This window comes from Heloderma suspectum, chromosome 2, assembly GCF_057233095.1.
Source record: "Heloderma suspectum isolate Gila_16-S chromosome 2, 16-S_ref, whole genome shotgun sequence".
NCBI classification, from domain to species: Eukaryota; Metazoa; Chordata; class Lepidosauria; order Squamata; family Helodermatidae; genus Heloderma; species Heloderma suspectum.
In genome coordinates, this window is record NC_139459.1 from 236059987 (window position 1) to 236085678 (window position 25692).

The 25692-nt window shown below is 45.9% G+C and overlaps 1 protein-coding gene across 2 annotated transcripts in view; it reads left to right on the forward strand.

The window, feature by feature from the left end:
* The window catches only part of GABRA6 (gamma-aminobutyric acid type A receptor subunit alpha6), a 57732-nt gene that overhangs the window by 24921 nt on the left and 7119 nt on the right, over positions 1-25692 (forward strand). For both annotated transcript variants that reach the window (XM_084832390.1, XM_084832392.1), the window contains one exon: positions 24094-24366. In XM_084832390.1, the coding sequence (XP_084688516.1) occupies positions 24094-24366 (273 nt within the window). The remainder of the gene's footprint in view (positions 1-24093; positions 24367-25692) is intronic.

Sequence of the window (25692 nt, forward strand, 5' to 3'; positions counted from 1 at the left end):
ATATTTATTTGGGACTAAGCCCTGTTGGACTCCATGGGGCTTACGTCTGAATAAACAGGCATAGGGTTGGATTGAACACACACATTTAAAGTGTAGCTTTGCTGTCCCAATGTCATGATAGTGTAGTGGTTACAGCCAAAGTGGTGAACGGTCAGAGATTGGACTAGGGTCAAGGAGACCCAGGCTCCATCCCCACACACACTTGAAGCTTATTGGGTGACCTTGGACCCATCACTCTCTTGTCAGTCCCACAGGTTTTGTAGCGAGGATAAAATGGGTGGGAAGAGGAGGACTCTGTGCACCATACTCGGTCCCTTAGAGGAAAGGTGAGAGAAAACATAATAATTAAATGAGTGCAAATTTAACAATTCCTGTAGGACAAAGGGCTAAGCTAGCCTAAAAACTGATAATAATAGAAAACTTCTCACAGGTCCACAAGAAAAGGTTTAAGCACAAAAGATATCCCAAGGAACAGTTCAAATGTTCTGACTGTCTTGTCACTCAGATTTTGTGTCAAGGGAAGTTGGCTGGTTTGAAATCACCTAACGTGTGACAACCATGTCATGCCACACGTTCAAGGGCCATACATGACAAGTGAATGCTGGCTCCTCTTGGATATGTAACCTTGAACTTGTGGTTCAGTGTTCACAGGGGTGAGCTTGCAAAGAAGCACCTCCTCACATAAAATTTAAGTTAGGATGTGTGGATGAGAGACCAACACCACTTCAGAAGGCTGCATTTCTACAGACTATGAAGAACACTAAAGAGTATCATGTTCTAAAATGTATCCATTACATAAAACAGGCACTGATTCCTAAATCAGAACTAGAACATGGGCAGTCTAATGGGAACTTCTGTGCTCTTGAGCAAGCCCGTTCATTTCAGTAGAAGGTGTACAGCGGAATATCCCAATGGAATGTGTCCATGGATTTTTTTAATATTGATTTTTACTGAATTGTGGCTCTGATTTTCAAAGCCACAGGTCATGTCATCGAAGTGCCAGTGGTCTTGTGTTGCCCCCCCCAATCCTGACACAAATGACATGGGAAGCAGCCCATTGTATTTAAAAACACCTGTTTATATTGTCATAATTATTCCAGTTTTGAAATTGTAGAAGATAAAACAATCTCAAGAAAGCCAATTTCTCTTGACAGGAGTATGATCCATTTTTGCCTCAACGGTTGGTTTTCTTTTGTGATGTTGCCCCTCACAGGGCAAGGTGTGAAGGCTCAAGAAGCTTAAAGACTGTAGACAGAATACAGTTGAATATTATAATCTAGTAAACTTATTATAATCAGGAAGTACAAAGGTGTATGAACAGGAAAGAGGAATGAAGCTTGCAGCCCAAACGTATTCATTTTTTACTAGGAGTCTTAAGTTCAATGGGACTAACAGCTCAGTCCCAATCATATCTAACCACATTCAGTGGGGCTTACTCCCAAATAAATGTGTTTGGCATCGCTGCCTTAATTCTTAGTAGTAATTGGGCTTACTTAACTACACTTGCTTAAAGGTACATTTTAATAAAATCAGTCGGATTTACTTCCAAGTAAATAAAGTTAGTATCAGGGTATTAAAACTGCAATTGTACACATACTACATACTAGCATATACATCTACACTAGAGCACAATCTTATGCTGGGGAAATAATGTCCCTTCTCTTAATTTCTTAAGATGGTGACTGCCAGTATGCCTTTCTAAGGGCTGACTCAGGTACTCCCTCCCCACCCACCATCTACCCCAAACCACTTCAGTGCAGCGCTACTACAAGAAAGTGCCATAGCCCAGAGCATGGTCTGAAGAACGCACTTGATGCAATAACCTTGCTGAAGCTAAGCAGGTCTGGGCCTGGTCATTTCCAGGATTGGGGACTGCCTGGGAAGTGTACATGTGCCATCTAGAATTTTGTGGAAGAAATGTGGGATATAAATGTAGTTTAAAAAACCAGTTAGCAACATAGCATTTAAAACCCATCGGGATTATTACTCAATTAGGTAACAAGAAAGCATCCTATATTCTGGGGTGGGGGTGAGGAAGCTGTGGCCCTCCAGATGCTGCTGGAGTCCAATCCCATCAGCCCCAGCCAGCCTGGCTAATGGCCTGGGAATGATGGGAGTTGTAGTCCAACAACATCTGGAAGGGCACAGGACCCCAACCCTGATACATGCGAATAGTGAACGCACCACAGACGGTGCTCTGAGCATGGGTCCTTATGTAGCCCAAGCCACCCATGCACGGGGAAGGTGTCAGCAGGCTCAAGGGAACCCCAAGGTTTCCAGAAAAGAAAAATCAGTTGTGGGGAACCCAAAAACATGGTCAGTGGTCATGAAATGTGCGCTCACTGGTGGAAAGGGAAAACTGGAGTAGACTGAGAACAGAATGGAGTATCCTGGAAAAGAGCATGGCTGCCTATCTGGCTGGAATCCTAAACACTTTGTTGCAGGTCTTACTTCTAAACCATTTTGGCCAATGTCTAGAGTGCCAACACTCAGAAGGGGTTTTAGAATCTTGACGATGTGACGGTGAGGGTGACATATGTGGTTGGGTCCCCAACCAGTTTAGAAGAACATCAAGCATTTTCGACCTCCTTTGATGCATATATAATGTTTCCAGTCAAGTTATTTATGTGAGTTACTTATTTTAGATTTGTACCTCACAGTTAAAGGTCTAGGTGCCCTCAGAGTAGCTTTCCTGCCCTGCAGAACACCACCCCCAGGCCTCTGTTACATGTTTTTTTATCATTCTAACAAGAGGGTGTTTGAGTTTATACACAGCAAATGCTTCCTGAATTCCAAAAGCTAGGCATCAAAAACAGGAAATTACAAAAAATAAAGCTTGCAGTTATATAAAATGAACTATTTGCAGCGGATTTGTTCTTGGTTTGATTCTTTTTTAAAGATGTACCTTTTATATTTAATACTTGGCATTTGCAGAGTATTGTACGGTACATATTTCTAGTTACAATCTGATTTAAATCTGAGTTGTGTGCTATAGCTGTAGCAGAACATATTAAGAGAGAACAACTGTGTTTATAAATTACATTGAAGGAATGTCATACCTCCTTTTAGAATAGCTGTGCAAATTTCACAGTGATACTGGTCACAGACAGTATATGCTACATTTAAATTGCCGGATTCATTCTTTGCATCAGAATTAACAAAGTAAAATCTGCTTCCAAATATTGAAATGAACATGATATTAAGCAATCAGCGTAAGGAAACCAAACGAAGTGATGCCTGAGGTTGGATGGTGTTTGTGTAAATTTTGATATGTTGCTTTCACGAGCTTGCAGTGACATAGAAAGTTAAAGCATGTTTAAAAGAAGTGTAAAAAAGCTTTTTGCTTGCTAAGGTCCTATATATTTCAGCCTGCTGTTAGCGTTACTGACATTAATAGCACCAAGAGACCCAACTGTGCACATTCCTTTCCAAAATGTAGAAGTGGATAACAGGTAACATAACAAATGGATGTAAGCTTTCCTTTTATGCATTTAGACTGGAGATTTGAATAGAGTCCTGGAATAGGCATGGACAAAAAAGAGAAAAGAACAAAATTTGTTTTAAAAGTGAGAAGGATCGTATAGTATCCCATGATTTTTGAGTCACTGATGGTCTAATGGAGAAGGACAGCTTCTCTCATTAAATTCCCTGTGAACATAACTTGCACTGTGGTTGCTGCTTATAAACTTCATGTGTAGTGGATCTAACGACATGAGTAGTTGGTTGTCAGTAGATAACCACCCTCTCACAGCTATTGGGAAATCAAAGAAGGTGATGATGGTGATTATCTCATCTTTCCACTAAAATTGGAGCTCAGGGTGGCTAACAATAATAAAACTGAGATTAAAACAAAAACTTAATTAAAACAAAACATCAAAACAAATAAAAACACAACAAAAAGACAATAAAATAAACAGCACACAGCCCAATAACCCCCCCCCCTTCAGCAGCAGACCAGCTTCTATGCCAAAGGCCTGCCTGAATAAAAACATCTTTGCCTGCCTTGGCAGGGAACTCTAAAGCCTGGAAGCAGCTACAGACAACTCTCTTGCATTCCCACCAAATGAAATGAGGCATACTGCATTTAGGTTCCAATTCTGATTGCTTCATCTTAGTAAGGCTATCATAGGTCTAGAGTTAGGTACAGAGAAAGGCCCATAAACTATGTCTAGGCTTAGCAAACAAAAATAATTTCTTCTAGCCAGCAAGAATATAGTCAAAGTGCTTCTGAACACATACACAGTGGCTTTCCGTCTCCACCTAGCAAGTGTCAACCTCCCCCTCCCACAGAATGAAAGAAAAGGGCTAGTTGCACACACAGGTTTTGTTCCCCGTGAGCCTGGCTTCCCTGCAGCTTTGTTTCTGAAAATCCAACATTGCTCCCTCTTCCCTGGTGAACCCCAACACATCCTGGCAGATATCTGTTTTCAAGATGAGGGTTAAAAAGGCTAGGATACATAGTCTTTCCCTCTCTCCCAAAAAAATCCACTCCAGATTTGTCTTCCTTCCTTACAGCAGCTCCTCTTTACAGCCCAGTCTGTTGTTGTTTCCAGAAGACAAACAAAGGGACTTGGTCTTTTTTTCTAGTGTCGAAAGGGAGAGTGAGAAAGAGAATCTAGTTGCAAGTGGGCCTGGGACTGAAGAAAGGCTGAGGAAAGTGAAAGGGAGCTTTGAAATTGTCCTCTGCCTTCTCCCATACAGTCATGAATCTATGACAAAGCAAACCTTCCTTGTTCTTAAAGAATCTACCTGTATTTGGAATGAAGCAGCACAGGATCTTGTTGACTGGGAAGAATTTGGAAGGAATATATCCCCAGGGTGAGGGCTGGGAATTGCTGTTTCAAAGCTTCTTTAGCTGTAGCTGCTGAGTTCCAGGAAGAGGATGGTGCTGGGAGATGGGAGAAGCAGCTGTACACATGGAGAGGGAGGGAAATAAATTGAGCAGCACTGGAAAGAAATTGAAAATGGTGTGGCAAAGCCCCCTCCCCTCAGCCCAACAATGAGATTGCAGTATTCCGTAAAGTGAAGAGAAGGGAGTAGAGATGTGAAGGCCTGGAAAAAAATCTGGAAAAATGGGGTGGAGGGTCCTGGAAAAAAAAAATGGGGAAAAACATTTTTTCCTATTCTTTTCAAGGGATTTTAAAAAATCCATTTTTTTCTCCTGCAGATTTTTGCAAAAATATTTGGGAGAAAATACTCCCCGCTTCCATTTTCCCCCCAAGACTTCACATCTCTAGAAGGGAAGAGAAAGGGGGGGGAATGCTTGCAGATGCCATTCAGAACCAAACAACCAAGAAGCCCTGCTTGAACATGGGCTGGCTAAAAGTATAGGGAGCTTTACTCAAGCTGTGTACACAACATCCCCAGGCCCATGGGCTCCTGTAAATACTTTTGTACGCTCAATGTAAAAGTCTGAAAAGGGTTTCTAAAGGCACAATCCTATGCATGTTTAGACAGAAAAAAGTGCTACAACTCCCAGTATTCCCTAGCCAGCATGGCTAGCTGGGGAATGCTGGGAGTTGTAGGACTTTTTTCGGTCTAAACATGCATAGGATTGTGCCTTAAGACTGTTTGGCAGGACGGGTTCCTGATTGTGTGGAGACTTGTAAGCACATTCAGCAGTCTGTGCTTAGCAACACTTTTCAGACCTTTGTGCTAAATCATAGGATAGTAGGGTTGGAAGGGGCCTACAAGGCCACTGAGTCCAACCCTTCTCAATGCAGAAATCCAAGTCAGAGACAGATGGCTGTCCAGCCTCGTCTTGAAGGACCAATGTGTGATGGTCCTTGGAGGAGCCTGCATGCCAGGGAAGTTTGGGGTGGGGCTTGCATGCATGCTCCTGCTCGCTGTGTCCTGAACTTGACTAGATTCTCTCCCAGAAATCTACTGCAGGATTTTTTCTGGCAGCCTTCCTCCCTGTGCATTCTTGCATGCTAAGAGCAAAGATGTGTTTGCCCCTGGCCTGTTGGCAAGTGGATTTGTTGAAGGCTGGAACCATCTTCCCAGCGACGAAAAGCTGAATATGCAGCATTTTCTGTAAAGAATTTCAAGCGAGTGCTTCACATGTGTGCTGGGGAGGGACTGTAGCTCAATGGCAGAGCACATGCTTTGCAATGCAGAATCTCTGGCACCTTCAGTTTGAAAAAGGAGCAGGTAGCAGAATACTTTCTCTAGAGACCTGTTTCTAGGGATGTCAGAGAATTCCGCCATGGATCTCGGTGAGGCTGAATGCCAGTGCATTCGGCCCCCCGAAATCTGTGGCGGAACGGCCTACCACCTCCCCACCCCCCTCGGATCCCCCCCGGGATGAGACTTACCTGGGTTGGATGTTCCGGGCGGCTGTGGTGGCGGCAGCGGCGGCTGCAGTGGCTGGTCTTCCGACTGGTTGCCGCCGCCGCCATCTGCAGTCTGGAGGTTTTTTTTTGTGTTTTTTTTTTACAGAGACGTGATAGGCTACGCAAAGATTTACGTAGCCTATCATGTCTAGGTTAAAAAAAACCCCGCATATGCAGATGGTGGCAGCTACGGCTGCTGCCATTTGCGTTCCTTATTTTTTGCCGTCTTAGTCTATGTAAATATTTATGTAGGCTAAAACGGTGAATCAAGAAGGGACGCAAATAGCGCCCGCTACGCTATTTGCGTTCCCCTTTATTTTCGCCGTAATAGTCTACGTAAATATTTACGTAGACTAAGATGGCGAAAAATAAGGAACGCAAATGGTGGCGGCCATAGCCGCTGCTATTTGCGTACGCGGTGGTTTGCGTTTTTTTTACCCAGAGCCCTCCGCGGCCAGAAATCCGGCTGAGGATGCCTCTGGCCTGGGCCTGGCCAGCTGCTCCGCAGAGCCGCAGTGGAGCACAGCCGGCCGTCGAGGATTCCGGGGGGGAGGAACAGATCGCCTCCCCCCCCCCGTTGAGGATTCCGGGGGGAGGGACGGAACGCCCCCCCCATGAACATAATCCGCAGAAAGGTAAGTGACTTTCGTACATCCCTACCTGTTTCCAGGTGAGTCAACAATACTAGTCAACAATGCTACAAGGGCCCTCATGGCTGAACAGCAGCTGAAAAACCTTGGTAGGAATAAATGGATATATGTAGAAATGACTCGGGCCATTGTCTACATTATATCTGCCATAAGGAAGGTACTGGTAAGTGCTCTTGTGTTTTGTTGGCCCACATGTGATTGTAATGTATGTAAATAGATGTCCATGTATTTTGGTCATTAGACAGAGGCTGGGTTCAGATGACACGCTTAACCCCCCATGGGTCATGTTCGGGAGTGACCCGTGAGGAGTTAGAGTGTCATGTGGGGGGTGCTTTTCCTGCTTATGATTGGTAAAGTACCCACCCTTGGAACTCATGATCTGCAGAGTGGGTTACAGGCCGCAGGGTGGCTTACTATGTCATCTGTCAGGCTCTCCATTGATAAATCTGGGTGATCATAGAGACAGCTGCCTAGAGAGGCCTGACGTGCCAGCAATGCTCTAGCCCATGTGGCCGATCTTTGTGGCCGTGATGGCCAAGTGGTGGTTGGAGCTGCTGGCGTGACCTCATTCCCACCATGGTGGGTGCTGGACTGGGGGGAACACTTGTCATGGTTCCTTTACCCCTCCCCATAGCATGGTTCCACTACCCCCGCTCCCCCTGTGATTGTGTGAATAGGTGCAGGATCTCTTCATGCCAGCATGGTTTATTCTTGGTACAGGTGGCTTTGCAATTAGCATACAATAGGAAGTTTGGTGTACCTAGGCTTGCCACTGTTCCTCCTGTCTCTGGGGTGAAGGAGCTGTGCTTGCTGTAAACTAGTAAAATAGTTTAAGAGGTGGCAGCCCCATCATATTTTAAAAATACCTTTAAGAGTGGCTGCAAGAATCCTAATAGGAGCCCTATTGGCAATCTATGGCAATTATGCCTAAAACCTCTTCTGCTGATGTATCTGCTTGTTTAATTTTGTGCATGGATATCGAGTTTAGGCAATAATCTGATTTTCCCGCAATGACGTTACAGCAGCAAACACCTACATCCCGAACCTAATACATTAAAGGAAATAAGAAAGGTCCATTTCCTGACTGTCAATTTGATGTTATTGTAATTGATTTCTTTTTACTTTGCTGTAGTTGCCACAAGGGTACATAATTCCAAAGATGTAAGGAAAGTAGAAATGACGCTAAATATATATTTGTTGATTTAAGGTTTTATGATAATCTAGGAACATAGAAAGGTAGTCATTTTATGGTATTGCCTGACTACAAGCTGTGCTGATAGCACAATTAAATAGTCATAGCACAAAGCCATGGCAATTTGGAGATATTTTACTATGGAAGCACCTTGAAAATATTCCACAAAAGTATATGATGGTAGGTATAAATTGTCTCTTTAAAGCACAGTGTGAATAAATAATACAAATTAAACAAATAGATGGAAGTGTCAGCAGAATGCAATACAGTATAGTAACTATTTTAAGGCCTTGAGCCCACATTGCACTCAGATAAATCTAACAAATGTATTCACACTCAGGGAAAGTAACAGCAGATTATGAACAAATATAACATCTCATAGAAATGAAAGTTAAGAACAATAAGCAGCTGCAAACAATACTAATCCACCAACTTTATCAAATTTCCAGAAGCCAACCAGTTTGCTACTGATGAAAATGAGGGCCACTTCACATGTTACAGAAATGAATGGGTACATGTGTAATGGGAAGAGAATGTGGCTATTTCTCATGCCAGTACAACTGGCCCTGCAAGATCTCTAATATGCTCTGTCCATTCTATGTGGATCTTCTGTATAGATGTTACAGGTGCAGCATGGCACCCACCCAACCTGGTGGAAGCCTTGGCTATGCCATAATGGTAACTCATAAATTAGCCCTAAAGCAGCCATCTGTATCTCAAGCAGTTCCAGCGCTTTTCATAGAATAAGGGCCATTAACACCTCATCTGAAGTCATTAATTTCTCAACTGTCTTCTTGAACTTGAGTGGTGAGGCAACAGGCCTGTAGTGTACAAGGAGGAAACTATCAAGATTGCCAAGAAGGAGGAAGGCATAGACCAGCCTTCCCCAACTTGGCGCTTTCCAGATGCTTAGGACTACAACTTCCATCATTTCTCTTCACTGGCTAAGCTAGCTGGGGCTTATGGGAGTTGTAGTCTCAAAACATCTGGAGGGTGCTAGTTTGGGAAAGGCTGGCCAAGACCATTAACAGCTTTATATAAAATGAAGGCTCTCCCCTGGCTTACCAGATACCCTAAGCAAAAGCAGAGGCACAAGCACACATATACAGGCTGAAGAGAACAGCAGAACATTATGATGTCTTTGCTTAAAAGTAAGCAATGCATTTTCATCAGCTTTTTTACTGTCTGTTCTCTTCATTTTGACCTTATCTACAGCCCACTTCAACTTATATTTAAACACATCCAGTTCCATTGATTTCAATGGAACTATGTTGGTTTAAACCAGTGTTCCCAAACCTGGTGTCCTCCAGATATTCTGGACTACAACTCCCATCAGCCTCAACCAGCATAGTCAATGGTCAGATAGGATGAGGACTGTAGTCAAAAACGTTTGGAAGGCACCAGGGTAGTTTAAACCCAAAGCATCTTCACCCTGCTAACATAATGAAAAAGCAACAAAGATCCTGTGTCATACTTTTGTAAAAATATGTACGCTTTTGGGGCCAACTATGTCCCAAAGGCCTGCTGGAACAAGAATGTTTTAGTCTGCCTCTGGAAATGCATCAAGGAGGGAGCCATCCTAGCCTCCCTGGGAAGGGTGTTCCACAGCTGTGGGGCAGCCACCGAGAAGGCCTTCTCCCGGGTTCCCACCAAACGTGCCAGTGACAGTGTGGGACTGAGAGAAGGGCCTCCCCAGAAGATCTCAGAACACAGGCAGGTTCATAAGGGAGGATACGGTCTTTCAGATAACCTGGACCGGAGCCGTATAGGGCTTTATTGGTCATAACCAGCACTTTGAATTGTGCCTGGAAACAGACTGGAAGCCAGTGAAGCTGTTTTAACAAGGGAGTTGTGTGCTCCCTGTAACCAGCCCCAGTCAGCAGTCTGGCAGCAGCTCTTTGAACCAACTGCAGTTTCCGAACATTCTTCATAGGCAGCCCCATGGCCAGAGACATCTCCAGGAACAGACACAGTTGGCACACTAGTTTTAACTGTGCAAAAGCACTCCTGGCCACCACTGAAACCTGAGCATCCCGGCTTAGGGCTGAATCCAGGAGCACCCCCAAACTGCAAACCTGAGAACCCCATCCAACACAGGCTGAATCCCTATTCTTTGATATGCCTTTTGACTGACCAGGAGCACCTCTGTCTTGTCTGGATTAAGTTTCAATTTGTTCTCCCTCATCCAGTCCATTACTGATGCCAAACACTGGTTAAGGACAGAGCCAGGGCCTGCAGGAGAGGCCACCACCACCACCAGGGAAGAGGCGGGCCTGCTGCTGCTGGGCCTGCTGCTGCTGCTGCTGCCGCCGCCGCTGCCACCACCACCAGGCCTTCCCTGGAGACTTCTGCCTGGCAGACTGCCAGTCCCTGAAGGACCAGGCCCCCAGGTACCGAGCCAGCTGTGCTGCTCCACCTGCCCTCCCTGGAGGGGCTACATAAGCTGGCTGGCTGAGGTGGCCTGGGAGAGCCAGGGCCTGCAGGAGAAGCCACCACCATCACCGGGGAAGAGGCGCGCCTGCTGCTGCTGGGCCTGCGGCAGCGGCTGCTGCTGCTGCTGCCGCCACCACCACCACCACCACCTGGCCTTCCCTGTGGACTCCGGCCTGGCATTATTTTTAAGGGGATTTTTAATTGTTTTTTGTGTGCGTGTTTTCTTTTTCTTGGGGGATTTTGTTGTGGTTTTAGGGGTGGGTAGCCTGCCTGATAGGCGGGAGCGAGGGGGCATGTGTCCACCTGATGGAGGCAGTGGGGAGAGTGTTGGGGGCCAGAAGATACCGAGGCTGGGCGGCAGGCGCTGGCGGAGCGCTAGGGGCAGGCCATGCCAGGTAAGGGGAACAAGGGAGAGATGTGTAGTATCTGTCCCCTGCTCCGGGCCTGTCCAGAGCCAAAGGATGGCTGGGGGAGGCGTGACCCCATCTTCTGGCCTTCGTTTGCTGCTCTGCAATGCCAGGTCTGTTACCCAGAAAACCTCCCTCATCCATGACATGATCCTGGATGAGGGTGCAGACCTGGCATGTATTACGGAGACCTGGCTGGCCGAGGCTGCTCCTCCAACCCTTGCAGCCATGTGTCCAGCTGGATTTTCGTATGCACAGCAGCCGAGGGCTGGGGATCGGGGAGGGGGAGTGGCTGTTATCTACCGAGAGTCCTTGGTCTTCACCAGACCCCCTCTCCGGGAGACCAAGGTTGCTGAGTGCATGTACTGGAGGTTGGGCCCGAAGGGCAGTCTGGGGATTCTGCTCGTGTACCGTCCACCCCGCTGCACGACTGACTCCCTGGCCGAGGTGCTTGAGGTGGTCTCTGATGTGCGTGTGCAGTCCCCTAACTTACTGGTGTTGGGGGACTTCAACGTACATTCGGAGGCCATCCTTACAGGAGCACCTCGGGACTTCATGGAGACCATGGCCTCCTGGGAGCTGCACCATATTCTAACTGGGCCCACCCATGTAGCCGGTCATGCACTAGACCTTGTGTTTGTTTCTGGAGAAGCGGGGAGTGATCTGGAAGTCGGGGGTATATCCACCACCCCCTTGTCATGGTCAGATCACTATCTGGTGATGTTGGACTTCTCGGTTCCACAACCCCTCCGCAGGGGTGGAGGACCCATTAAAATGGTCCGCCCCAGGCGTCTTATGGATCCAAATGGATTCCTGAACGCGCTTGGGGATTCTCTGGGGCATGCTAATGGCCACTCGGTCAAGACCCTGGTGGGTGGCTGGAATGCTGCAATCACTGGGGCATTAGATCAGGTGGCTCCGAAACGCCCTCTCCCCCTGAACAGGGCTCGGACTGCACCATGGTTCAATCCGCGGTTACGAGCTCTGAAACAGGAGGTGAGACGGCTAGAGCGCCGGTGGCGGAAGTCTCGCTCCAAAGACGATCAGACACGGGCTAGAGCTGTATCTTCAGCCTATCACGTGGCGGTGAAGGCAGCAAAAAAGGAATATTATGCTGCCTCCATCGCATCTGCAGAGTGCTGTCCCAGGAGGCTGTTCCAAGTGGTCTGGAGCCTGGTCGGTCCTGTGGCTCCGGAACCACTGGAGCATTCTAAGGCCTCCTGTGAGGCCTTGGCAAGGCACTTTGCAGATAAAATTGATCAGATTAGGTGTGTTACTCTGCACGCTGTGGATACAGTTAGTGAGCAAGAGGCGGCCTGTGGCAAACCGGTTTTGTGGGATCGGTTCCAGCTTCTTCCTCCTGATGAAGTGGACAAGGTGCTTTCATCGGTACGGCCGACCACCTGCTTACTTGATCCTTGCCCATCTTGGCTCATTATGAGCTGCATAATGGAGACTGGGTGAGGGGATCAAGGCGGTGGTGAACGCCTCCCTTGAGGAGGGAGTGATGCCATCAGCCCTCAAGGAGGCAGTGATAAGACCGCTCTTAAAGAAGCCCTCCTTGGATCCTCAAGTTTTGAACAACTTTCGCCCAGTCTCAAATCTGCCATTTTTGGGCAAGGTGATTGAGCGGGTGGTGGCGGTGCAGTTGAAGGCACACTTGGAAGAAACTGATTATCTAGACCCATTTCAGTCGGGCTTCAGGCCTGGGCATGGGACAGAAACGGCCTTGGTCGCCTTGGTTGATGATATGAGGAGGGCTCTGGATAGGGGTGAATGCTCCTTCCTTGTTCTCCTCAACCTCTCAGCGGCTTTCGATACCGTTGACCACGGTATCCTCCTGGACCGCCTGGAGGGGTTGGGCATTGGGGACACTGTATTGTGGTGGTTCCGGTCCTTCCTCTCCAGCAGGTACCAGAGGGTAGCACTGGGAAAGGAGGTTTCGGACCCGTGGCCACTTGTGGGGTGCCACAGGGTTCCATCCTCTCCCCGATGCTATTTAATATCTATGTGAAGCCACTGGGGGCTATCAACAGGAGGTTTGGGGTGCAGTGTCATCAATATGCGGATGACACGCAGCTCTACCTCTCGTTTAAATCTTCACCAAGGTTGGCCGTAGAATCCCTGTCCAAATGTCTGGACACGGTGAGTGGCTGGATGGGGAGAAATAGGCTGAAGCTGAACCCTGACAAGACCGAGGTACTTTTGGTGGGAGACAAGAGGAGGCTGGGGGATGTTGACCTGGTGTTGAATGGGGTACGGCTGCCCTTGAAAGACCAGGTCCGCAGCCTGGGGGTCATTTTGGACTCCCAGCTGTCCATGGAGGCTCAGGTGTCAGCTGTGAGCTGGACAGTGCTGTATCAACTCCATCTGATACGGCGGCTGCGCCCCTTCCTTCCCGACCATCTGCTCCCATCGGTAGTACATGCCCTGGTCTCCTCTCGTTTAGACTACTGTAATGCGCTCTATGTGGGGTTACCCTTGAAGACGGTTAGGAAACTGCAGCTGGTACAGAACGCGGCGGCTCGCCTGATTAAAGGCAGCCGCCGGCGAGATCACATCACTCCAGTGCTGAAGGAGTTGCACTGGTTACCAGTTGTTTTCCGGGCCAAATTCAAGGTGTTGGTTTTGACCTTTAAAACCCTATATGGTTCCGGCCCAGCCTATCTTAAGGAGCGCCTCCAGCAGCACCAGACAGGCCGCTTAACAAGATCAGCCTCGGATGGCCTTCTCTCTGTCCCATCAGCCAGGACAGCTAGACTGGTGGGGACGAGGGAGAGGGCCTTTTCTGTGGTGGCCCCCACTCTGTGGAACTCCCTCCCTAGGGAACTCCGTCATGCCCCCTCTTTAATGAGCTTCCGTCGTGCATTAAAAACGCTGTTGTTCAGGCAGGCGTTTGGGGTGGGTTAGGGTATTTTAGAAAATGTTTTTATTGTAGAATTTTATTGTTTTAAACTGTTTTTATTGTATGTTGTACATCGCCCAGAGTGGCTGGGTGATCAGCCAGATGGGCGATTAATAAATTTAATAATAATAATAATAATAAAACAGCTTCCTTGGAATCTGGTGGGAAGGAGTAGTAGAGCTGGGCGTCATCAGCATATTGGTGGCACCAAACTCCAAAACTCCAGACAACCTCTCCCAGCAGTTTCATGTAGATATTAAATAGCATGGGGGACAAAACAGAACCCTGAGGGACCCTGCAAGCTAACAGCCATGGAGTCAAAGAGGCATCCCCCAACACCACCTTCTGAGTTCGCCCCGCTAGGAAGGAATGGAGCCACTGTAAAACAGTACCCCCAAGTCCCATCCGAGCGAGGCATCCCAGAAGAATACCAAAGTCGATGGTACTGAATGCCGCTGAGCAGTCCAGCAGAACTAACAGGGACACACTCCCCCTGTCCAGTTCCCGGTGTAGGTCATCCACCAAGGTGACCAAAGCTGTCTCCATCCCATAGCCAGGCCTGAAACCAGATTGAAATGGATCAAGATAATCCGTTTCATCCAGGAACCCCTGGAGCTGGGAGGTCGCCACATGCTCTAATACCTAAACTACCTGACTGTGGGCACAGGCAGCTTCCCCACCCCTAAAGCCTGAATTCTAGAACTACCAGGACGTGAAGGGGATAGTAATTGTAGGATTCATAATGGGAATAATGGCTACTTCGCATTGCGGATTGAACATAGCATAAGTATCAGCTGTTGACTGTTCAGGTCAGTCAGCTTGTTTGGGAAACTATATTTTGTGGTATTTTTTCTCAGTGCCAGCTGCAGCAATTCTGGATAGCTCCAAGTGTAGAAAGCAGGCCACACATGGATTCCCTGCACCAAACTGAGGAAAACTGTACACGCTGTTCAGACCATGAGGCTCATTGCCTTGCATATATGGTATAGACCCAAAGCAAGTGCTTTATCAGCCCTTTGATTTGTCTTTCTCACAACCCACTATTTTCCAGCAAGCACCTTAATTATATACCCATGGGCTTTGTCGTGGGCCAGTAATTGGTGTGCATTGGAGTATGCCAGCAATAGGTATTTTCTACTGTTTCCTGGTGTCTCTTCATAGCCTGCCAGGTTTTATGACAGGAATGAGGAAAATTCAATTTGGAATTAAAGGTGATACCAATTCTGGTTGTGCTAGAAGGTGAAAGAGCTGCTTGGAGCTGAAGCTTTCCTACTTACCGTGCCATTTTTAAACCCACTCCACAATAACTATAGGCAGAACTGGAAGAAAACACCCCCAAAGGCTGGAAGTGTGTTGATATCCTGGGCCTGTCTGTGTGACATCATGGTGTAATCAGCATGGGTGTAACTATTCATGTGGTGAAGGGACAAGGGTTCTAATAACAAAATGGTCAAAGCGTTGAAGGCCATGACACTTTCATTGCTTTAGTAAAGCTAGCCACCCCAAGAAAAACCTGATAGTGACTGTGAGTGAAAGTGGTGGCTCTAAAACTCGGTTTATAGAGCAGGATTATGATGATGATTTGATTAGTGCAAGTGGACATGGATCACCCTGTTTCTGCCTCCGTGACACATCTGTGGATGATCTCCCCTTTAAATCCGTCTTTTGCTTGCTGTGTAAGAAGAAAAAGAGAAAATCAGACATCTGTGTTCCTGATAGGCAGAGCCCCATCTTCTATATGTGTAGCCTTTAGAACGATCTGCAGAGCATTTTCCTTGTCAGTTATTTGGCTTAATGTGAGTGGCAGTGGGATAACGATCCAAGAAATGGACATTTCAGAGTGGGGGGAGTGGAGGGGGCAGGGAACAGATTAGTTAGTTTGGTCTGCAGAAAAAGTAGGTCACCATAAGATCTTCCCCTTCTAAAAATCACATTTAATGGGAAAACACACAATTGCCCCATCGCTGCGGGTCCAGTGCGTGTACCTAAACATTGTGTTTTCTTTAAATCTTTGTTTCTCTAAGGTGAAGAAGGCCTCTGTTAGGAGGTGCTGCAAGTTGCTAGGAAAATGGGAACTTCCAAACCCTTCCCGCAGCTTACTTGAATGTATGTGTGTCTCAGCAGAGCAAGGATATAAAGATTCTGTATCCCTCCATTTATTCTGTTGATCTGGTCTGTGGGGCAACTGCTACTTCCTTAGCCCTATTCAGACAATGTGTCCTAGGTAGATCCCATCCCTGTAGACAGAAGTCCTATTTACTCTTTCAAAAGTGTGAAGGCTTAGTGTGTGTGTGTGTGTGTGAGAGAGAGAGAGAGCGCGCGCGCAAGACATGCATCATCTTATAATTATAACCAAATTATAAGCATTATAATAACCAAATTATAAGCATTATTTGGTTATAATGCTTTGGTTATAAGCATTATAACAAAAAATGCAATAGTAGATGGACCATTTGACAACAGGCTCCTCTTCATTCTCACACACACACACACACACACACACACACACACACATATATATATATATATATATATATATATATCCCACCTTTATTTTCCTTAAGGAATTCAAGGTGGCATACATGATTTTCCTCTTCTCCGTTTTGTCCTCACAATAAGAACCCTGTGAGGTAGGTTGGGCTGAGAGTCTGTGACTGGCCCAAAGTCACCCAGTGAGCTTCCATGACCGAGTGGGGACTAGAACCCAGTTCTCCTGGCTCCCAGTCCAACACTCTAACCACTACACCACACTGGCTCTCTCTAGCCCTGAAAAACATTTAATCAGGTGCATATCTGTAACTAAGTGGAGTGGCAACACAAAGCACATGCCTTAAGTTGTTTCTGGCATTTGTCATGTACTAGGACAAAACCTTATGTTGGTCTAACTGTATCACTGATATCACAAAATCTGCAGGAACAGCTCTCTCCCTAACCCCCTGCAGCAGTGTCTGCAGTAAGGGGGAGGGCTGTAGGGGATGGAGGAGGCAGTGCCATCCTCCCGGCCCCCTGGAGGGTGGCCAGGGCTTGTAGTGCTGGGAAGCTTCCCAGGCATTGTAGACTATGAAGGTACTCTCACAATAGGTTGGGAACGCAAAGCCATTGTAAGATCAGCGAGGGAATTTGTGCAAGAACTATGATCTCCTAGCCATGCAAGCTCTTTGGGTTGAGACTTGAGGCAAGGCCTATATAAGCCTTTGCCTTATGCTGATCAGCTTCTTTTTGGCTAGGCAATGCAACCCACCCACCCTCTTTATCAGAGTTACTGCAGCTGGTTGCTCTGTTGGGGGCCTGGGGAGGAATTTTTTCAAGCCATTCTAACTGGCTGGGTATGGGCATGTTTTTCACCTTACTTGAGTATTATCTCAGTAGCAGTATGTACATAGTTCGCAGTTCATGGAAATTCACAGGGAGAGCAGTGAAGGCATGGGTGGGAGCAAGGTGGGGACTAAGGCCCATAGATGGTGAAGTTACACATCTGTAATGGTGAAGTTACATATCTGTAATATTTGGAGCAACTGATGGAGAAGGGACCTGCTCTTAAACTGTGTGCCCAATCCCCGGGCTTCATCTCAGGGAGAAGACACAAGTTTGTGCAGGGTGGCTGAGGGACAATAGTGGCATGGATAGCCAGACCAGTTTCTCAGGTGTTAGCTATAGATAGATATGCCTTGTCTGGTTCTGTGGATGTCTGCCATTCCCGTGCCAGTTTTTTGGTGCAGGGGTTATTGTTGTTGTTGTTGTTTTGCAAACATAAATCTGTACGGACTTTGGGATGCATTTTGTTAAAAAGTGTGCATTTTTGTATGTGTTCACCCATTGACTAAATTGTGTTTATGTGCATTTTCAAAATGTATACATTCAAGTGTACATTTTATCGGACATGTTCTTTTTGGTCTGGGGAATGCATTGCAAGTCCGCATATGTACGGAGTTTTGGATGCAAAATATGTTGGGTCTGTGTCTGTTTCCAGGGGATGCTGATTGAATGATTCTGTATAAAAAGAATTTGTCAGAGCAGATTCCTCGCACATCCCTATCGAGCGGAGGAGAGGAGAATGGAAATGGGCATCCCCTCCCCATGTTCATTGATCTCAGATGAATTACTGATTGATGGTAAATGTTAAGCTGTGGCTGAGATGTAATCTAAGACCAGAGTCTGCCTCTATCTTGCCAACCACAACAGCAGCAGCGATGAGCTTCATAATCTTTGCAGAATTCTCCCAGGGCCATTCAAGTAACCAGATAATCATAGAATCATAGAATAGTAGGGTTGGAAGGGGCCTATGAGGCCATCGAGTCCAACCCCCTGCTCAATGCAGGAATCCAAGTCAGAGCATCCCTGACAGATGGCTGTCCAGCCTCGTCTTGAACGCCTCTAGTGTGGGAGAGCCCACCACCTCCCCAGGTAATTGGTTCCATTGTCGTATTGCTCTAACAGTCAGGAAGTTTTTCCTGATGTTCAGCCGGAATCTGGCTTCCTGGAACTTGAGCCCATGATTCTGTGTCCTGCACTCTGGGATGATCAAGAAGAGATCCTGGCCTTCCTGTCTGTGACAACCTTTCAAGTACTTGAAGAGCGCTATCATATCTCCCCTCAGTCTTCTCTTCTCAAGGCTAAACATGCCCAGTTCTTTCAGTCTCTCTTCATAGGGCTTGGTTTCCAGTCCCCTGATCATCTTTGTTGCCCTCCTCTGAATCCTCTCCAGTTTGTCTGCATCCTTCTTCAAGTGTGGTGCCCAGAACTGGACACGGTACTCCAGATGAGGCCTAACCAGTGCTGAGTAGAGGGGAACTAGTACTTCCCAGGATTTGGAAGCTATGCTTCTATTAATGCAGACCAAAATAGCATTTGCCTTTTTTGCAGCCACATCACATTGTCGGCTCATATTCAGCTTGTGATCGACAACAATTCCAAGATCCTTCTCGCTTGTAGTGTTGTTGAGCCACGTATCCCCCATCTTGTAACTGTGCATTTGGTTTCTTTTTCCTAGGTGCAGAACTTGGCATTTCTCCCTATTAAATGTCATTCTGTTGTTTTCTGCCCAGCACTCCAGTCTATCCAGATCACTTTGAATTTTGTTTCTGTCTTCCAAAGTATTAGCTATCCCACCCAATTTTGTGTCATCTGCAAATTTGATCAACATTCCCTGCACCTCCTCCTCCAAGTCATTAATACAAATGTTGAAGAGCACTGGGCCCAGGACTGAGCCCTGCGGTACCCCACTCGTTACTTCTTCCCAGTTTGAGAAGGTCCCATTGATAAGCACTCTTTGAGTCCGATGCTGTAGCCAGCTGTGGATCCACTGGATTGTTGTTTCATCTAGCCCACTTTGAGCTAGTTTGCTCATCAGGATATCATGGGGCACTTTGTCGACAGCTTTGCTGAAGTTGAGGTATATGATGTCTACAGCATTCCCACGGTCCACAAGGGAGGTTACTTGATCAAAAAAAGAGATCAGATTCGTCTGGCAGGAATTGTTTTTGACAAATCCATGTTGGCTTCGAGTAATCACTGCATTGTTTTCAAGGTGCTTCCAGATGGATTGCTTTATCATCTGCTCCAGAATTTTCCCAGGGATTGATGTCCGACTGACTGTTCTGTAGTTCCCAGGTTCCTCCTTTTTACCCTTTTTGAAGATAGGGACAACATTAGCCCTCCTCCAGTCATCTGGCACTTCCCCGTCCTCCCTGATTTCTCAAAGAGAATAGACAGCGGTTCTGAGAGTTCTTCTGCCAGTTCCTTTATGACTCTAGGATGCAGTTCATCTGGCCCTGGAGATTTGAACTCATTCCAAGTAATTAGGTGTTCCTTGACCATATGCCTATTGATCTCAAGCTGCAATCCTGCCCCTTCAGCCTGTACTGCGCCTTTGCCAGGGGGGTCATAGACCCTCTTTTGGGAGAAGACTGAGCCAGTCACCTAACCACTTGGTGATAATCCCATCATATTCCAGCTTTCCCCCATTCTCCATCGATGACTGGGGCCTCCATGTGGTGAAGAGACCATGATAGGAAATGCCATCACATGGTGAAAGGGAGCACTGAGTGCCTCACATGAGTTGTTTGGGCATCCAAAATAGGAGGCAGATGCCCCTATAGAGATGTGCTTTGTTGCTAAGGAACACAAGAGATCTGTCCCACAATGCACCCCTATTTTGTCATCCAGATAGGTGCATTGTGCCTTTTGTTTCGTTCTTTTCAGTCTCAGTTTAAACTTTCGCATACCTTTAAATGAATTCATGTACTTGAAATGTTTGTTTGCATTTAACGCAATTAGCATGTTTAATGGATTCTTTCCCCCCAGGGGAAAGTTTTGCACCTCTGCTTGATAGGTTTGCAACTGTGCTTGACAGGTTCACCCACCTTGTGCCTATACCACAGCTGGTGCAGTGGAAAGAGAGAGAAGACAGGAGGCTTATCAGGTTTCTGAGATAAGCTGGCTAGTCAGCTGCAGCAAAGGAGCTAGTTGGAGGTGTTGCAGAGGAAAAGCCATGTGTGGGGAAGGGTTAAGTGAGTCATTCTTCCCGCAGCTTCTCCGCTCTGCTTTCACCACTCTGCGCTTTGACAGCAAGAACAGTGTCGGGAATCCCTTGCTTGCTGCTGAAAACCCCAGGTTCAGTTCCCCAGGATCTGAGGGAGCAGGAGATACCACTGCTTGAGACCCTGGGGACAGCCACTGCCAATCAGAGTAGACAGTACTGGGCCAGCTGCATCCACTTATCTGACTCATATAAGGCAGCTTTAAAAGCTCCTAAAGTGTACTGTTTGTGTATGTGTTTTGTTTCCACTGTAATCTTCAGTCTATCCAAAGTGGGCTCTTAAAATCTTGCTGAGAATTTGAAATATTATCCCTGTGTGATGCCACAGATTAAATTACCCTTCCCAGTGAAAACAACAAAGAGTCTTGCGGCATCTTAAATCCAAACAAATTTATTACAGCATCATAAGTATCTGTGGGCTAGAGTCCACTTCATCAGATGATCATCTCTGTCAAACTGTAGGCAAAGATAAGCAACCAAGGCCCTCGCTGAAGTGGTCCTGGTCCCATGTCTTGACCTGAAAGCTGATGTAATAATATCAGCTCAGTCCAAGAAGGCCTGGCAATGAACAAGTCATCATGCATCCATTTTATTTATTCATTCATTCATTTCATTTCTATACCACCCAATAGCCGAAGCTCTCTGGGCAGTTCACAAAAATTAAAACCACAAGGTGCAAAACGTGAAACAATATAAAATATGAAAGCTTAAAACCACAATATAACAGTACAACCAGAATAAAACCTAGCAGCAAAGCAGAGATTTAAAGTACAGATTTAAAACACCAGAGCTAAAGGACTAGGAAGCTCAAATGCTAAAATACTGGGAAAATCTAGGCAACTTGTTCAAGAATGAAAACATTTTGGTCTGAAGAGGGTGGTGTTTTTTTTAACGGGTTTTTTTTTTTGGTCAACCATTCCTCTCAAAGATGGTGATATTCTGCTTGATATTTCCCCTGCTTGAAAGGAGGGAGGGGGACTCTGCCTCAGTGTGGCTTGCAGGACTGCCTGCACTAGAGATGTGTTTTTAAAGAAGGGGGGAAGTGTTGGGAGCCAGGGAACGACCGTTATGGTTCTACAGGGCAGAGGAAGATATGGAAGGGGGAGACAGTCACACTCTAAAGGCAGAGTGTATAACGATAGGGACTGTCCCTAAATCACCCCATCCCCAACTCAAATAACCTGGATGGCCCTGGCAACAGACCCTCTGGGTTGAAACTGCTGCTGCTGAATGCCAGGTCAGTGAATGGTAAAACAACTGCTATCCAGGACTTGATCCTGGATGAGCACACCAACCTGGCCTGAATTACAGAGACCTGGTTGGATGAAGCTGGGGGTAACCTCTTTCAGCAATGCCCTCCAGGGTTCTCTGTCCAGCAGCAGGCAAGACCTTGGGGTGGGGAGGTGGAATGGCAGTGGTCTATCGGGATTCGATCCCCCTGACCAGGTGCCCTATCCCACAGTCTGCTGGGTTCGAGTGTGTGTATTTGAAGGTGGGTGCCCAGGACAGAATAGGGAGCAGCAGGCCGGTGTAGTGTAGGGAAAACAACAACAACAATCCTTGCCAGCCGCTTGGCCAATCTGGACCAGTCTGGTAAAAAAATTCCTACATGGTTCCAAACCCAGCAACCAATCAAAAACAAACCCAAACTATACACTGTGTAGGTGGGCAGGTTGCCAAGGTGAAGGGTAAAAGAGGCATTAACAGAGGAGGAGCAGCGCTTTGTACTGCGCAGCTCCACCCGGCACATGAGTTTTGCATTCAACCCTCTTTTGTCTCACCCAAGGGGTGGGGTGCAACAAGTGCCACCAAGCCCATCAGCATGGCTAGGGGACAGTGCACTGTCAGCATCACCATTGCCCCAATAAACAAAGCCATATCTCCTGGCATGGTTTAACTAATATAGATGGGCAAGAGTTAGGAGCATATGTGATGGGATACATCTCTCCAAGAAGCCTGTTTATGTTCTTAGGCAATGTAAGCCAGATTGGTATTCAAACAACTGGGAAAATAAGTTGCTAAGGAACACCTAGTTTGGCGCAGTTTTTGCATCATGGTGGACATTAACATTGTTTTTTAGGGATGAGTAGATTTCATCTGTTCTCCTTTATTGTTCCATTGGTTTGCTCTTTCCTGCATTCTGCTCCTGAGTTTAATTAAAATAATTTCTAAAATTAATTCCAGTATGAAAGCATACGCTGCAGCTTCAGTTCCTCCAGCCCCATTGCATCTCCTTCCCTTTCTGTTGCTGATGTGGAGGCACATATTGAATAATAACAACAACAATGTAATTTGGAGGCAAGATTCTTTTTGTGTGGTGTGGCACATTGTTAAAACATCATGCAACAAGACTCTTAATAGAACCAGTCATAGAACCATTTCAAGATTGCTTTTTTGTGTGTGATGTTTCATCAATACCTACAAGTCCATAAGTGCATCACAGCATAAAGAGAATATTGATGCAATCATATATGTGCAAGTGCCTCAAGACTCCTTTTTTTGCAGTGTTTTATAATACAGATGTGTGCATCATTAATATAGAGAAAGGGCAAAAGAAATTTGTGGCAAACTGCGTATACACAGCGCTCTATACAAAATTCAGGGTTGGGGGGTCGGGAACCCAACAATAATGGGACAAGAGAGAAGTGTACTGGTTCCACTTCAGAAACAAGACCCGATAATTTGGTGCTCCAAAATCTGGAGAGAGATTCAGGTGGAGAGAATTTCAGAAGAATTCCTAGTTGCTCATATATTGCAATGTGTAGGGTGAAAACATCAAGATCCTACAGTACTCAGAACCAGGTGTGAATCAACAGCTTCACTTTTGAATCAAAAGCTTCACTTCTTTGCTTTCATCCATAACCATATTTCATCCACTCCCAAATCTGCTCAACTTCAAGTCTCACTTTCAGACATTCACTCAGAGGCCTGCACAATCGCAGGGAGATACGCACCAGGAATTGATTCTTGAATGTATTTACACAAAACTATTGTCATAACTCTTGCAGGCTATCTTGCTAGCTTCACCTGTGTAAAACAAAGCCAAGTTGTAGGAGAGGAGAAAGCAAATGGAGACAATTTCACAGAGTTCAATTTTTAAGTGCGTGTAATACTTGAGGCTAGAATTTGTCCCTGGAAATTACAGTTTATTAGAGGAAAATGTCAAACACTAAGGATAACTAAATTGAAGTATGGTCTGTATTGTTTTTCTGTGTGATGTTCTACATTTTTCTGTACATTTTTCTTCTGGTTCACTTTCTTTTTCAATCTGATCTTAAAAAAAACAATTATGCGCTCTGCCTTTTTACATAAACACTGTTCTCTCATATCATTTCATGTCAAAGTATTCCACCAAATATAATCTGCCAACGAACCATGGAGATGAGAGGGATGAGATGCACAGACATGGGGTTGGTGACAATGACTTTTGGTGTTTCTGAGCTTGTTTGTTCCATGTTAATTTTAGAGCATGCTGCAGAAGAACAGTGAGAAAAATGATAAAAAGAGGAAGAGCTGGAAAACTAAAAAATAATATTCTTAAATAAATTTCCCTTATTCACGGGAAACACCGTGAATAAAACTTCAGAGCTTAGTTTCCTGTAACTGTGCAGTAACTATATTTTCTCCTTGCAGCATTCTGACTCCAATTGCAACCTGAAGAAGCGAATGAACTCTATGACATCTCAAACAGATCAGTCTCCCAAAGCAAGCATATTGTCCGATAGTGCATCTCAAGGCCAACCAACATCTGTTCCTTCACTACCACCAGCACCACTGCCGATGCCGCCGCCACCAATTGGATGCACGAGTAAAATAGACCAGTACTCCAGGATCCTCTTTCCAGTGGCATTTGCAGGATTCAACCTAGTATACTGGGTGGTTTACCTTTCAAAAGACACTATGGAAGTGAGTAGTAATATTCTGTAGCACGATGAGGGTGTTTCCAGATGGTCGGCTCCTGGCACTACTAATCAAAAGGCATTGTGCAGCTATTTCGTCTTTCCTTCCTTAACTGATTTTCTGTGCTAAGAAAAAAGACCAAAGAAGCCATAAGAAAACACAGGAGGGTTACAAACGGACTCCCTGTAAAATTCTGTGAATGGGGCAGGGCACAAGAAAAGTCTTGTCTGGAAGCACCCCGTGTCTGTTTGAGCCAATATTTAATTTACCACTATAGCACCAATTACTCAAGGTTTTTTTTTAATGAAGAGATATAGTTGATATCTGAACATTATGGACATCATGGGTACAGGGATCTTCCATGACCAAAATGGATTTTTTATTTATTTTGATGAATGAAGAAATCTCTGCATGAAAATCTGTGTGTGCATAGATCTGCCTCCTACAATGAAGTGACTGGACAAGCTTGCTCATGGAAGGTTTCATGCACATAGTGCTGACTTAGAGAATATGGCTTAGATCCAAACATTGCACTGCACTGTATGCCACTAGACCAGGTTTAAGGTTGTGATGCATGTTTACAAAGCCCTGAATAACTCAGGACCAGGATACTTAAGAGTTTGCCTGATCCTCTACTTGCCTGTTTGGTTGCTGTGCTCCTCAAGAAATATCCTCCCAGTAGCGGACAAGATTTTGGAGATCCAGTCCATTGTGGCTCAGAATAGGGCCTTTAGTGTTGTGGCACCCACTCTCTGGAACTCCCTACCACTACAAAATAGGCAAGCACCAACCCTTCTGGATTTTCAGCACCCACTGCAAACATATCTTTTCCAACAAACATTCCCAGGAAGGTAATGTTATCTTCTGTTTATAGTAATAAAATATAGTATTTAATTATGATCTTATACTGTATTTTGTACATTGCTTAGAACTTCCTTTTAAAGTAAGTCGTTCATTAATATTGTTAGTTAATCAGTCAGTCAATCCAGGGGTGGCCAACTTGTGGCCCTCTAGATGTTTTCATCTACAACTCCCATCAGACCTAGCCAGCATAACCAGTGGGAGAGTTTATGGGAATTGTAGGCCAAAACATCTGCAGGGACACAAGTTGCCCACCTCTGAATTAAGCAAACTTTAATTACCTAAGGGCACAATCCGATTGAGATAGGCCGGTGGCCACCTCCGAACTTGGAGGCGACCGCCTGTTAGGATTCCTTTAGCCCCCACTTTACTTCTAAGCCCAAACATACACAGATGAGAGGCTTCTGTCTACAGTTTTTAATCCATTACTTCACAGGGTCATACAGATGCAAATTCTCAGTGACAAAGGAG